The sequence below is a fragment of the Rhinoderma darwinii genome, chromosome 1 (assembly GCF_050947455.1).
Source record: "Rhinoderma darwinii isolate aRhiDar2 chromosome 1, aRhiDar2.hap1, whole genome shotgun sequence".
NCBI classification, from domain to species: Eukaryota; Metazoa; Chordata; class Amphibia; order Anura; family Rhinodermatidae; genus Rhinoderma; species Rhinoderma darwinii.
The window spans coordinates 498,266,820-498,282,952 of NC_134687.1; the positions used below are offsets into that span (position 1 = coordinate 498,266,820).

Consider the following 16,133-nt stretch of genomic DNA (forward strand, 5'->3'; position numbering starts at 1 on the left):
GACGTCAGCAAGGAGGTGGCGGAGTCATGTTTTGGGCTGGAATCATGGGGAGAGAGCTGGTAGGCCCCTTTAGGGTCCCTGACGGTGTGAAAATAACCTCTGCAAAGTACGTAGAGTTTATGACTGACCACTTTCTTCCGTGGTACAAAAAGAAGAACCGTGCCTTCCGTAGCAAAATTATCTTCATGCATGACAATGCACCATCTAATGCTGCAAAGAATACCTCTATGTCATTGGCTGCTATGGGCATAAAAGGAGAGAAACTCATGGTGTGCCCCCATGTTCCCCTGACCTCAACCCTATTGAGAACCTTTGGAGCATCCCCAAGCAAAATATCTATGAGGGTGGGAGGCAGTTCACATCAAAACAGAAGCTCTGGGAGGCTATTCTGACATCCTGCAAAGATATTCAAGCAGAAACTGTCCAAATACTCACAAATTGGATGCAAGAATTGTGAAGGTGATATCAAAGAAGGGGTCCTATGTTAACATGTAACTTGGCCTGTTAAGTTTTTTTTTGATTGAAAGAGCTTTTGATTTCTGTAAATATGACCTCCTGATGCTGCAAATTCAACAAATTACCATTTTAGTTCTCTTTACAACCTTTAAAATGTTTTGATCTCTGTTGTGCATAATAATTTGAAACAGTGCATTTTGAGTTTTTTACTTCTAAAAAAAAATCTGTTATCATTAGGAGATTTGTTCAATAAAATTTGCATTATACTCCAACGGTTGATGGCTTGAAGATTATACTGACTGTCATTTGCATCGACTATTTAGGAAAATCAGCGAAAAATAACATTTGCATAATAATTTATAAGTTATGCATTTATAAGTACCATTTTTGGATACATGCGACTTTTTGATCACTTTTTATTCCAATTTTTGGAAGGCAAAGTGACCAAAAAACAGCAATTCTGGCATTGTTTTTTAGGGGTTTTTTTTACGGCCTTCACTGTGCGGGATAAATAACAAATATTTTTATAGTTCAAGCCGTTACAGACGCGCCAATACCAAATATGTATGGTTTATAAAAAAAAATAATAATAAAGGACTTGATAAGCGAAAAAGGGTGATTGTGTTTTATTTTATTACGTGAAACATTTATATTCTAATACTTTGAAATTCCTATGTAGTGCAATGTATTAGAACTGTCAGTCGTTCACTGACAGCATGCCGATTAGGGTCCGCCTCTGGCCTGTGCCTAATCGGCTTCCTTTTTCTGCCATGAGCACAGAAAATGGCAATACACTACATAAGTATTGCAGTGTATTGCATGAGCGACCCAATGGAATGTGACGATGGAAAAATGAAAAGGAAAAAACGAAAATTGGCAGTGTCTTTAACCCCTTCCCGACATCCGTCGTGTATATATAGACGGTGCTGTCAGGAAGGGGGTTCCCACAAAGTGCAGTACAGTTATATTGCGGTGATAGTATGTTACAGCTGACAATCTGCTGTAACGGCCAGGACCGGAGCTAGTCTCCGATCCAGCCATCAGAATCTGCGCTCAATATAGATCGCAGCATCTGAGGGGTATTCAGCCACCAGCACCCAGAAGCCGAGCCTGCTCTATTACCGCCGGTTGTCAGCTGTATGTTACAGCTGCCACCCTGCTGTAACCGCCAGGAACGGAGCAAGTCTCCGATCCAGCTGATTAACCACTCAGATGCCGCGCTCAATAGAGATCGCAGCATCTGAGGGGTATTCAGCCACCGGCAAAGCAATCTCTGGGGTGCCGATGGTTGGTATAGCAACTGGAGGCCTAACAATGGCCTCCGTGTCTGCCTTTTACAGAAGCCTATGAGGATCCGCCTCCAGCGGGTCCTCTTAGGCTTGCTGTCAGTATATGACTAATAGCTCTAATGCACTGCACTAAGTATGTAGTGCAGTATATTTGAATAACAATCTGGGCTTCAGGCCTTGGCAAAAAAAAAATTTAATAAAGTTAATAAAAATGTTGTCAAAAAAATAAGTTTCAAGTTAAAAAAAACAAAATTGCCTTTTTTCCCATAATAAGTCTAAAAAAAGACAAAAAAATTATACATAATTGGTATGGCTGCGTCCATAACGTCCCAAACGATAAAACTATTTTATCCCGCACAGTAAAAAAAACTAAACACCAGAATCGCTGTTTTTAGGTCCCATCACCTCTCAGAAAATAGAATAAAAAGTGATCAAAAAGTCACATTTACCCCAAAATACTATCTACAGAGGGGGCTGTATGACGTTATCTACAGAGGGGGCTGTATGGCGCTATCTACAGAGGGGGCTGTATGGCGCTATCTACAGAGGGGGCTGTATGGCGCTATCTACAGAGGGGGTTATATGGCGCTATCTACAGAGGGGGCTGTATGACGTTATCTACAGAGGGGACTGTATGGCGTTATCTACAGAGTGGGCTGTATGGCGCTATCTACAGAGGGGGCTGTATGGCGCTATCTACAGAGGGGGCTGTATGGCGTTATCTACAGAGGGGGCTGTATGACGTTATCTACAGACGGGGCTGTATGGCGCTATCTACAGAGGGGGCTGTATGGCACTATCTACAGAGGGGGCTGTATGACGTTATCCACAGAGGGGGCTGTATGGCGCTATCCACAGAGGGGTCTGTATGGCGTTATCTACAGGGGGGCTGTATGGCATTATCTACAGAGGGGGCTGTATGACGTTATCTACAGGGGGCTGTATGGCGTTATCTACAGGGGGGCTGTATGGCGCCATCTACAGAGGGGGCTGTATGGCGCTATCTACAGAGGGGGCTGTATGGCGCTATCTACAGGGGGGCTGTATGGCGCTATCTACAGGGGGGCTGTATGGCGCTATCTACAGGGGGCTGTATGGCGCTATCCACAGGGGGACTGTATGGCGTTATCTACAGGGGGGCTGTATGGCGCTATCTACAAGGGGGCTGTATGGCGCTATCTACAGGGGGCTGTATGGCGCTATTTACAGGGGGGCTGTATGGCGCTATCTACAGGGGGGCTGTATAGCGCTAAGTGCTGCGTAATATGTTGGCGCTATATAAATAAAGATTATTATTATTAGGGGGGCTGTATGGCGTTATCTAAAGGGGGGGCTGTATGGTGTTATCTACAGAGGGGGCTGTATGGTGTTATCTACAGGGGGGGCTGAATGGCGTTATCCACAGGGGGGCTGTATGGCATTCTCCACATGGGGGCTGTATGGCGTTCTCTACAGAGGGGGCTGTATGGCGTTATCTACAGGGGGCTGTATGGCGTTATCTACAGGAGGGGCTGTATGGCGTTATCTACAGGGGGGGTCTGTATGGCGTTATCTACAGGGGGGACTGTATGGCGTTATCTACAGGGGGGGCCTGTAGGGAACGCCATACAGCCCCCCCCTGTAGGGAACGCCATACAGCCCCCCCTGTAGGGAACGCCATACAGCGTCCCCAACCCCCAAAAAAATGTGACCTACAGTGTGAAAAGACATGTATCCCCTATCCACAGGATAGGGGTTACATGTGTGATTGCTGGCAGCGATAAGGAGAACAGGGGACCGAAAGTCCCCCAAGTTCTCCATGACTAACCTCTGACTTCTGGCGTCTGCGCAGCTCAATAAAAATGAAAGGAGCGCTGGTCACGCATGCGCACAAGCGCGACCGGCGCTCCATTCATTTCTACGGAGCTGCCGACACAGACCCCGGAAGTCCGAGGTTTGTGATGGAGAACTTCAGGGGACTTTCAGTCCCCCGTTCTCCCTCCCTATCGCTGCCAGCGATCACACATGTATCCCCTATCCTGTGTATATCCTGTGGATAGGGGATACATGTCTTTTGTTTAATGGCAGAGCGGGGAGATATCTCCCTGCTCTGCCATAGTGTTCAGTGGCGTCCCGCTGTAGCAGCCGTAGCGGCTGATAGGGGAGCCTCCGGCCATGGTGGGGGCCCGTGCCGGCGGGCGACACGGGCCCCCTCATGCCGCGGCCCCCGTATAGCGGTAGTTACGCCATTGGGCGGAATCAAAGATCACTTTGATTTCTCCCGTTTAACACCTTAAATGCCGCAGGCCGGGGCATTTAAAGTGTTAGAATCAGGGGGCGCACCCTGAAACAAGCCATCGCGCCCCCCGTGGCACGATCGGCTGTCAACAATGGTTGTTATAGCAGCCTGTGGGCCTAATGAAAGACCCCAGGTCTGCCTTCTTTGTACTCCTTTGAAGCTCTGCCTCCAGCAGAGCTTCAAAGGAGACAGTCAGAATCATGATATACTGCAATACATTAGTATTGCAGAATATCATGCAGTGGATGATGATTGCAGCGTATCACTGCTTCAAGTCCCCTAGGGGGACTAATAAAAAAAGTAAAAACCGTTTTCTAAAGGTTTTTTTTATGTTCCAAAAAAAATAAAAATAAATAAAGTCATAAAATAATAAAAGTATTAAAAGTTAAAAAAAAAACCCTTTTCACATTTTTTCCCTAAATCAATGTTAAAAAAAAATAAAAGTTAATATAACTGGTCACGCCGCATCCTTAAAAGTCCATAAACCATTCCAGCAAAATCTACGCTACAAAAGTCAAATACCACTCCCTTTCTTCTGAGCCCTACCGTCTGTCCAAACAGCAGTTTATGACCACATAGGGGTTATTACCATACTCGGGAGACATTGCTTTACAAATGTTGTGACTTTTTCTTCTTTATTCCTTGTGAAAATGAAAATACTGATCTAAAACGACATCTTATTGGAAAAAAATAAAATTTTTCATTTTCACGGCTTAATTCTAATGAATTCAGCAAAAAAACCTTTGTGGTCAAAATTCTCACTATACCCCTAGATGATTCCTCAAGGGGTGTTGTTTCTTAAATGCAGTCACTTTTGGGGTGTTTCCACTGTACTAGTACTACAGGGGCTCACCAAATGCGACATGGTGCCCAGAAATCATTCCAAAAGCATAATGGCTCTCCTTCCCTTTTGAGTCCTACCGTGTGTCCAAACAGCAGTTTATGACTGCATATGGGGTAATGCCGTACTCGGGAGAAATTGCTTAAAAAATGTTAGGGTGCTTTTTCTCCTTTAGTTCTTGTGGAAATGAAAAAAAAAATAGTTAAACCTACATTTTATTGGAAAAAAATTATATTTTTATTTTCACGGCCTACTTCCTATAATTTCTGCAAAAAAACTGTGGGGTCAAAATGCTCTCTATATCCCTAGATGATTTCCTTGAGGGGTGTAGTTTCCCAAATGGGGTTATTTGTGGGGGTTTCCACTGTTGTGACCCCTCAGGGGCTTTGTAAACGCGCAATGACCTCCACAAACAATACCAGCAAAATTTGAGCTCCAAATGTCAAATCGTGCTCCCTCCCTTTTCAGTCTGCCGTGTGTCCAAACAGCTGTTTATGGCCACATATGGGGTATCGTTTTACTCGGGAGAAATTGTTTTACAAATATAGCGGTGCTTTTTCTCCTTTAGTCCTTTTGGCAGTTTTATTGGATATAATTAAATTTTTCATTTTCACAGCCTAATTCTAATAGCATATATGAAACACCTGTGGAGTCAAAATGCTCACAACACACCTAGATAAATTCCTTGTGGGGCGTAGTTTCCAAAATGGGGAATTTTTGGGGTGCTTCCTTTGTTTTGTTACCACAAGACCTCTTCAAACCTGACTTGGTGCCTAACATATAATCTAACAAAAAGAAGGCCCCAAAATCCACTCGGTGCACCTTTGCTTCTAAGGCCGGTGCTTAAGTTCATTAGCACACATGGGTCACATTTGGGATATTTCTACAAACTGCAGAATCTTACATTTTTAGTTGTATTTCTCTGGTAGAACCTTCTGTGTTACAGTAAAAAATTTATTCAAAATGAATTTCTACAAAAAAAATGAAATTTGTAAATTGCACCACTACTTTGCTTTAACATCCTGCGAAATGCCTAAAGGGTTAAGAAACTTTTGATGCACTTGCCAGGGATTCTGGTTCTAGAGTGAGGCCCTGTCTAGGAGGCGACTTAACTACTGCTGTAGCAGCCATAGCGGCGGCTAAGGGGCCCGCAGAATGAGGGGGCCCGTGCCGCCCGCCATTATGGGCCTCCCATGCCCGATGGTGCCAGTAGGAACCGCTATGACTGCTACAGCGGTAGCAATGCCACATTCAATATTATCTGTGTCCTTGTGACGCAGATGCTATTGAACACTATGGCAGAGCAGGGATGTATCTCCCTGCTCTGCCATTTACTAAGGTACAGGCCATGTTCGCTCTGCAGCCTATCATGTGCAGGGACAGGATCCCTGCACAGGCCGGCGTGATGACCTTACTGAATCACGCCAGCCTACACAAGAATTCCGTCAGCATTGATTTCCTCTGCTCGTCGTGGGAACAGGACCTAGGTGAGTATAAAGCTTTTTTGTTTTATTTGTTTGCGGGTCGCTATATGGCACTATCTATAGGAGGGGGGGTCGCTACATGTCGCTAACTACAGAGGGGGGAGGTGTCTGTATGGTGCTATCTACAGGGGGATGTATGGTGCTCTCTACAGGGGGGCTGTATGGCGCTATCTACAGGGGGAGCTGTATGGCATTATCTACAGGGGGACTGTATGACGCTATCTACATGGGGCTGTTTGGCGCTATATCCAGGGGGCTGTGTGGTGCTATCTACAGGGGGGCTGTATGGCGCTATCTACTGGGGAAGCAGTATGGCGCTATCTACAGGGGGTGGCTCTATGGAGCTTTCTACAGGAGGGGCTGTATGGCGCTATCTACAGGGGGACCGTATGGCCCTACCTACTGGAGAGCCGTATAGCGCTATCTACAGGGGGGCCATATGGCACTATCTACAGGAGGCTATATGGCGCTATCTACAGGGGGGCTGTATGGTGCTATTTACAGGGGGATTTATGGTGTTATCTACAGGGAGCTGTATGGCACGATCTACAGGGGGCTGTATGGCGCTATCTACAGGGGGTTTGTTTGGCACTATCTACAGGGGGCTGAGTGCCACTACCTGGGAGAGGGGCTTTGTGGCACTAACTGGGAGGGGGGCTGTGTGGCACTATCTGGGAGGGAGGCTGTGTGACACTACCTGAGAGGGGGGCTGTGTGGCACTGCCTGGTAGGAGGGCTGTGTGGCATTCACTGGGGGGGTGGCACCACCTGGGAGGGGGGCTGTGTGGCACTATCTACAGAGGGCACTTAACATTATGGGGGTATAAACTGTGAGCCTAACATCTATATGAGGGTATAAACAGGGCCTAACTTCTATATGGGGCCACAAAGTGACATTTTCTGCCATGTTACTGCCGCCGTGAGTTCCCCTGCAAAGCAGCCCACTAAGTCTGTGTCGCCTAAGGGCCCACATAAACCAGCAGCCAATAAGGCACAGAAAATGGCATACTTGAAGGCCTTCACTAGGACTCCAGCAGCCATGGCAACTGCTTGGCACCCCACAATTATGTGCAGAAGCCACCTCCCTCTGTCTAACTGCTCAGATGTCGTTGTTGCTATCGACTGTAGCATCTGAGTGGTTAAATGGCCATAAATCTGAGTTATCTCCAAACCCGATTGTTGCAGATGGGTGTTAGCTGTATAAAACAGTCAGCACACGCCGGGTATACTGCAGGCTCAACTTCTGAGCTTGCAGGCATATTAGAGTGTACATCCGCTGCACATATATAACGGATGTTGCTAAGGGGCTAAACAGTTTTATACGTGAATATTGATTGCTTAGTATATCTGTAATGGTAGTACTGCAGATTTAGACCTATATTTACCTTGTTTGACAGGGTTGTTCATTGCACTTTCTTATTTGAGGTTCTGGCTTCATCAGGTCTTTACAGCTTGCGTTGTCCACAATAGTTATATTTTTATTCATGATTTTTGTACAGGACACAGTTGTCCTTCTTTCTCCTAGAATATAAAACATATGCACAAATGTATGGGCAATAATACTTAACTTACTAAGAACATTTGTATCGTCCACAGCAGATATGATGGGTTAAAACAGATTTCATGTGACAGATTTTCAGTTTCATTATATACTATGCATACTGCCCATCTTCTTTGAGAAGACTACCCCCTAGAAGACCACTTGTCAATGCAATTTTGGGTGGTCGTCTCAAATAGGTTTCACTGTTAGGGTATGTTCACACGAGGTCATTACGTCCGTAATTGACGGACGTTTTTCGGCCGCAAGTACCGGACCGAACACAGTGCAGGGAGCCAGGCTCCTAGCGTCATAGTTATGTACGACGCTAGGAGTCCCTGCCTCGCTGCCGGACAACTGTCCAGTACTGAAAACATGATTACAGTACGGGACAGTTGTCCGGCAGCGAGGCAGGGACTCCTAGCGTCGTACATAACTATGATGCTAGGAGCCCGGCTCCCTGCACTGTGTTCGGTCCGGTACTTGCGGCCGAAATACGTCCGTCAATTACGGACGTAATGACCTCGTGTGAACATACCCTTAAGGGTATGTTCACATGGTCTATTTTCAGCCATTTTTTGGGCTGTAAATGCCCTGAAAAATGGCTGAAAATACGGGGGGGCTGAACACCTCCAAACATCTGCCCATTGATTTCAATGGGAAAAATGGCGTTCCGTTCCCATGGGACATTTTTTCCGCGTCCGTTTTTAAAAACGGCACATAAAAAAATGCCCCATAAAAAGAAGTGCATGTCAGTTCCTGAGCCGTTTTTGGAGCCATCTTTCACTGGATCAATAGAAAAACAGCTCTAAAAACGGTAGTAAAAAAACGCATCAAAAAACACCTGATGCATAAAAAAAGTCTGAAAATCAGTGGCTGTTTTCCCTTGAAAACAGCTCCGTATTTTACGGCCGTTTTTAGCCTAGCGTGTGAACATACCCCAATGGGAATGCATGAGCTATATCTAGTAGCACTTAACTTTCTTCAGACGCCAGGCTCAGTTGTGAGCTCTGCTCATGCTCTAGGTAGGACACAGATCACTTTTTTATATATATATATTTATTTAGGTATGTCCCCCCTCTGAACACCATGCTGTGTTGGCCCTAAATACCATTGGTACATTTAGGTTTGCTCTTGCACCATACCTACTGTAGTGTAGTGGAGTATATAGTATAAACTCAAAGTGTGACTTTTAAAAAATTTCTGTGAAGCCAGACTACATTTCATATTCTATTATCTGACATGTTCTCTTCAACTGCAAGGCCAAGATAACAGCGTTTCTTATCACTGGCTGGATTTGGCCATTCTTAGAATATATGTTTGTGATATAAACAAGTCAAAGGCATATAGCTGCATAGGTATAAGGCCTGATTTACACGAGCGTGTGCATTTTGCGCACGCAAAAAACGCTGCGTTTTGCGTGCGCAAAAGGCACTTAACAGCTCCGTGTGTCATCAGTGTATGATGCGCGGCTGCGAGATTTTCTCGCAGCCGCCATCATTATGACACTCCGTTTGGATGTTTGTAAACAGAAATGCACGTGGTGCTTTTCTGTTTACATTCAGAGTTTGACAGCTGTTGCGCGAATCACGCAGTTCGCACGGAAGTGCTTCCGTGCGGCATGCGTGGTTTTCACGCACCCATTTACTTCAATGGGTGCGTGATGCGCGAAAAGCACACAAAGATAGGACATGTGGTGAGTTTTACGCAACGCACTTGCGCTGCGCAAAATTTACGCACTGTCTGCACTGCCCCTTAGACCAATATAGGTGCGTACGACACGCGTGAAAAGTACGCGTGTCGCACGCGCGTATATTACGCTCGTGTAAATGATGCCTAAGGGTATGTTCACACGCTAGACTAAAAACGGCTGTAAAATACGGAGCTGTTTTTAAGCGAAAACAGCCTCTGATTTTCAGCCGTTTTTAAAGCATCAAGCGTCTTTTGATGTGTTTTTGACGGACGTTTTTGGAGCTGTTTTTCTATTGACACAGTGAAAAACACCTAAAAAAAACGCTCAAGAAGTGACAAGCACTTTTTTACGGGCCATTTTTTACACGCCGTTTCTGCAAATGGCCGCATAAAAAATGCCTCGTGGGAATGAAACGCCGTTTTTCCCATTGAAATCAATGGGCAGATATTTGGAGGCGTTTAGCCTCCGTATTTTTAGCCATTTTTCGGGGCGTTTACGGCATGAAAAACGTCTGAAAATAAGCCATGTGAACATACCCTTAGAAGATGATTTGATTGGAGGAAGCTGTGCTGCTCAAGCATGTGATCATTTAACTCTAAGGGTATGTTCACACGGCCTATTTTTGGCCATTTTTCAGGCCTTGAACGCCCGAAAAATCGGAAGCAGAGCGCCTCCAAACATCTGCCCATTGATTTCAATGGGAAAAACGGTGTTCTGTTCGGACGGGCCGTCGCCGCGAAAAAGAAGTGCAGGTCACTTCTTGGGACGTTTTTGGAGCCGTTTTGCATAGACTCTATTGAAAACAGCTCCAAAAATTGCCGTAAAAAACGTAGCGAAAATCGCGATTGGCTTAAAAAACTTCTGAAAATCAGGAGCTGTTTTCCCTTGAAAATAGCTCTGTATTTTCAGACGTTTTTGAGTTTGCATGTGAACAAACCCTAAGGCCTCAGAAAAGTGATTCAGAACTTAATGCAAGCACCATAAGCAGAAAACGCTGCGAAAAATGCTGAGGTTTTTTCTGCCTCCAATTGATTTCAATGGGAGGTCAGAGCCGGAAACCGCGGCAAGAAAGAACATGCCGCCTTTTCTCTGAAAAAAAAACGCCTCTGGCCGCTCTAAAAAAAAAACGCCTCTGTTTCCCATTGAAATCAATGTGGGGTGATTTCAGACTTTTTTTGGGCGCTAAGTCTGTGTAAACTGACCATTAGAAGCCAAGGACTGCGAAGCCTGTGAGAAGTTTTTGTGCTGACCATGATATGTTTTGACATCTTATTGTTCTGTCCCCCGACCAATCCCTTCTCCGGGATTGGAGTCCATTTAAGTAATATGTTGTTTCACTAGTGCTTTTATACTTTATACTTTTGATCTTGTTTGTCTTGTTACCTTATTGTTTTTCCTTTTTCTACAATAAATGACTCATTGATCTTATTAGGATCATTAAGAGACCTCAGTGTAGGCCCCATGCACACTAACGTATTTTTTTCCTCCCGTAAATACTGGCGGACATACGGGTCATTTGTCCCATGTATTCGACCCGTATTCCACCAGTATTTACGGACCAGTGCCCGTAAATACGGTCCGTTGTCACCAGTATTCCACCCGTATTTACGGACCCGTTTTCTCTGCACTAATCCAGCACAATGCTGGATAGAGAGAAGGGGCAGCCCTTTCGGGCAGAGTGTCCACAGCGATTGAAAGTAAAAGAAGTTCATATGTACCCCGGCCGTTTTCTTGGTGACGCGTCCCTCTTTTGACATCCAGTCCGCCCTCCCTGGATGACGCAGCAGTCCATGTGACCGCTGCAGCCTGTGATTGGCCTGTGATTGGCTGCAGCGGTCACATGGCATGAAACGTCATCCCGGGAGGCCGGACTGGAGGAAGAAGCAGGGAGTTCTGGGTAAGTTAACTTTTAATACTATTAACTCCAGCGGTAGTCACTGTCCCGGGTGCTGAAAGAGTTACTGCCGATCAGTTAACTCTTTCAGCACCCTGGACAGTGACTATCCCCTGACGTCGCCTAGCAACGCTCCCGTAATTACGGGTGCACACACGTAGCCACCCGTAATTACGTTAGCCCCATAGACTTCTATGGGCCTGCCCGTGTCGTAATTACGGCCTGAAATGTTCCATATTTTTAAACGGCCCAGGCACCTTCCCGTAAGCAAACGGGAAGGTACCCTTGGCCAATAGAAGTCTATGGGCCTGTAATTACGGGAGTTTTTATGTTCGTGTGCATGGGGCCTTAGGGTTATGTTCACACGGCTTATTTTCAGCTGTTTTTTGGTCCGTAAACGCCCCGAAAAACGTCTGAATAAATGGAAGCTGAACGCCTCCAAACATCTGCCCATTGAATTAAATGGAAAAAACGGTGTTCTGTTCCAACGGGCCGTTTTTTTACGCGGGCGTCTTGAAAAACGCCCGCGTAAAAAAACGGCCGCGAAAAAGAAGTGCAGGTCACTTCTTGGGCCGTTTTTGAAGCCGTTTTTCATTATGTCAATAGAGAAAAATAGCTCCAAAAACGGCAGCAGAAAACGCATTAAAAAAATGTTTGATGCTTTCAAAATCGGCTCAAAATCAGAGGCTGTTTTCCCTTGAAAACAGTTTCGTATTTTACAGCCATTTTTCCTTTTGCGTGTGAACATACCCTTAGGGTAAGTTCACACAGAGTTTTTTTACACGTCTTTTGACGCGGGAAACCACGTCGGAAAATGTCCCAAAAAACGTCCGAAAATGCCTCCCATTGAAAAAACGTCTCACGGGAAAAAGTAGCGACATGCCCTATCTTTGGGCGTTTACGTCTCTGACCTCCCATTTACATCAAAGGGAGGCAGAGAAAGCTCAGAGGCCGCGGGCGAAAAACGCAGCGAAAAACACAGCGAAAATCGGCGTGCAGGCAGAGAAAAATCTGCCTCAAAATTCCAAACGGAATTTTGAGGCAGATTTTCTGAACCTACCTTACTACCTTACTCCATGTTCACACGCTTAGCAAAAAACTTCTGAAAATACAGAGCTGTTTTCAAGGGAAAACAGCTCCTGATTTTCAGCCGTTCTTTAAACATCAAACGTTTTTTGATGCGTTTTTTGCCGCCGTCTTTGCAGCTGTTTTTCTATAGAGTCAATGAAAAACAGCTTCAAAAGTGGCTCAAAAAGTGACATGCACTTCTTTTTCGCGGGCATTTTTTAAAACAACCGCGTAAAAAACGTTTTTCGTGAAGTTTTTTACTGAAGTTTTTGGAGCTGTTTTTCTATAGGGTCAATGAAAAATGGCTCCAAAAACGGCTCAAGAATTGACATGTACTTTTTTTTCGCGGGTGTTTTTTACGCAGCCGTTTTTCAGAAAACGCCCCGTTGGAACAAAAAGCAGTTTTTCCCATTGAAATCAATGGGCAGATGTTTGGAGGCATTCTGCTTCCGATTTTTTGGTCCAAAAAACAGCCAAAAATAAGCCGTGTGAACATACCCTAAGAGTAGATTCACACGTGGCAGATTTTGTTGCAGAAATTTCTGCAGCTGAAAATCAGTTATATTCATCTGACTGGAACTTGCAGAAATTCATGCACCTGCTGCAGAAACTAACACATTCAGATGAATGGAACTGATTTTCAGTCACTAAAATTTCTACAACACCAGTTGAACGAAAGATTATTGATGAGGTGACATGTCCTCCAGATTCTGCGGGCCCCCTTAAGAAACGTCACATGTGATTTTTCGTTCTCGGTAAGAAATTATGGGATTTGTAGTTTGCAGGGAAAGCGCTGTGCGGAACGACCACCCAAAATCAAGAGAGGGTGGCCTTAAGCAGTGGGCTTATCGGTGCTGCAAAATACCAAACTTTTAGCAAAAATACATGGAAAAGAGCCAGGAAGAGTAGTTTTTTTTTGGAAGGCGAATAAACCCTTTAATAAAAAACTCTGAGTGGGAAGTAGGGCCCAATCTGAAATTTGCTATAATTTCTGTGTTTACCCCTTCACACACAGTACATGTTTAGTGTTGATATTGCTATTTACCTCCTCCGCAAACAGTACCACAATCCTCCCAGCCTGAGTGTGTCCACATATACAAAGGTTCATTCAGTTTTGCGCTCCGGTTCTCCGGAAGTGGATCCAGTGGTATTGTATATTCATAATGGAGACCATAATTCTGGTCATGAAATAGAAGCACCTGCAAAATGCACAGGATCAAGTCAATACAAAAATTAAAATGTAGATCAGTAAAGAAAATGAAATATTAGCATGTGCTGCAAAGTACAGTGTCCTGATGTGTGGAAAATATGTTGGCAATTGCAGATGTCATTTTTTTCTCAGGAAAGACTTTGAGACTACTGTGTGTATCTGAATGCATTTTACTGGAAATTGAATATTTTTATTAACTTAAAGTGTAATTTGGCTCATAAAATCGCCATCATTTCTAGGAAAACACTTGTTACTTTTGTACATATTTGTAAGTTAACAGGTGGACATTAAAGTGTGGAATTTGCAAACAACCATCCTCAAACACAGACCATTAAAAATAGGCTGTCACTATTACTGTCAACAGTATTTTCCCATATGTGCTACATATTTTGAAGTCTAAACGAAACTTGGAAAAGTCTGGCTTTGCAGCAAGCGATGTGTATGAAATGCTTTCCATTTTTCACTTCAGTCTGGTTTCCTGGACACAATTTATTTTAAGCTTTACTGTCTAGAACATAATATAGTCTACATGATATGTATGATGAACATGTGAGTTAAAGGGGTGATATGGGGACCAAAAATTCTTAGCAGTGTACTCACTGCAGTATGTGAGTACACTCGCTAATATACATTCCTGTCCCTCGTCACGGATTATGAGATTCTAATATATTTTTATAGTGCTGGCGGAGGACCAGAAGTCCAGTGGCACAGTCTTCGTTCATGATGACACGACTCTCTGTCATGTGACTGGCCCCGCTGCACTCTATGTAATCGCTGTACTACTTCTACTGCTTGTACATAGAGTACAGCGGGTCCAGTCACATGACGAAGAGTCGTGTCATCATGAAGAAAGACTTTGACACTAGACCGGAATGCATATTAGCGAGCGTACTCACATACTGCAGTGAGTACACTGCTAATTCTTTTCGGTCCCCACATAACCCCTTTAACCCTTTCAGGACCGAGCTCATTTTGGCCTTCAGGATCAGCCCAATTTTTCAAATTTTACATGTGTCAATTTATGTGGTAATAACTCTGGAATGCTTTTGCCTATCCAAGCGATTCTGAGATTGTTTTCTCGTGACATATTGTACTTTATGTTAGTGGAAAAATTTGGTCAATAACTTAATTGCTTATTTGTGAAAAACACCAAAATTTTGAGAAAATGTGAAAAAATTATGATTTTTCTAATTTTAAATGTATCTGCTTGTAAAACAGATAGTAATACCACACAAAATACTTACTATTTCACATATTCCATATGTCTACTTTATATTTGCATCGTTTTTTGAACATTATTTTATCTTTCTAGGACGTTCCAAGGCTTAGAACTTTAGCAGCAATTTCTCACATTTTCAAGAAAATTTCAAAAGGCTATTTTTCAAGGACCAGTTCAGTTCTGTACTAGTTAGACCCCATAAATCACCCCATAATAAAAACTGCACCCATCAAAGTATTCAAAACAGCATTCAGAAAATTTCTTAACCCTTTAGGCACTTCACAGGAATTAAAGCAAAGTAGAGGGGAAATTTACAAATTTTATTTTTTGGGCTGAAATTCATTTGTAATACATTTTCTTCTGTAACCTCTGGGAATTTATCTAGGGGTATAGTTAGCATCTTGACCCCACAGGTCTTTTGCTATATTTATTGGCGTTTGTCGGTGAAAGTGAAAATCTACTTTTTTTCTGAAAAAAAATAAAATAATAATAATATTTGCAAGGAATAAAGAATAAAAAGCACCCCAAAACTTGTAAAGCTACTTCTCCCGATTACTGTAATGCTCCATTTGTGGTACTAAACTGCTGTTTGCACCCACGGCAGAGCTGAGAAGGGAAGGAGTGCCATTTGAATTTTGGAGCGCAGATTTTGCTGGATTGGTTTTCAGTGCAATGTAACGTTTGCAACAGCCTGGAGGGACCAAAACATTGGAAACCCCCAAAAAGTGACCCCATTTTGGAGACTACACCCCTCAAGGAATTTTTCTAGGGGCATAGTTACCATTTTAACTGTACAGTTTTTTTGCTGAATTTAGTGGAATTAGACCGTTAAAAAAAAAATAATGTGTTGTTTCACCACATTCCAGGAGGCATCAGTTTTTTTTATATTTTGTTTGATTGAGCGGTGTGAGGGCTTTTTTTTGCAGGACGAGCTGTAGTTTTCATTGGTACCATTTTTTTTTTTACATACAACTTTTTGATCACTTTTTATGAATTTTTTTTAAAAGCTAAGGTGACCAAAAAAACTGCGATTTTTAAATTCTTTATTTTTTACGGCGTTCCCAGTGCGAGTTAAATAATGGTATATTGTAATAGTTCGGACTTTTACGGATGCATTGATACTAATTTTGTTTATTTTTTACATTACTTTAGAGGAAACATGGGA

General features: G+C 43.7%; 1 protein-coding gene across 1 annotated transcript in view; it reads right to left on the reverse strand.

The window, feature by feature from the left end:
* The window catches only part of ADAMTS19 (ADAM metallopeptidase with thrombospondin type 1 motif 19), a 310,868-nt gene that overhangs the window by 51,306 nt on the left and 243,429 nt on the right, over positions 1-16,133 (reverse strand). The window contains exons 18-19 of the mRNA XM_075854793.1: positions 13,585-13,738; positions 7,733-7,868 (exon numbers count right to left, since the gene is read on the reverse strand). Of these exons, the coding sequence (XP_075710908.1) occupies positions 7,733-7,868; positions 13,585-13,738 (290 nt within the window). The remainder of the gene's footprint in view (positions 1-7,732; positions 7,869-13,584; positions 13,739-16,133) is intronic.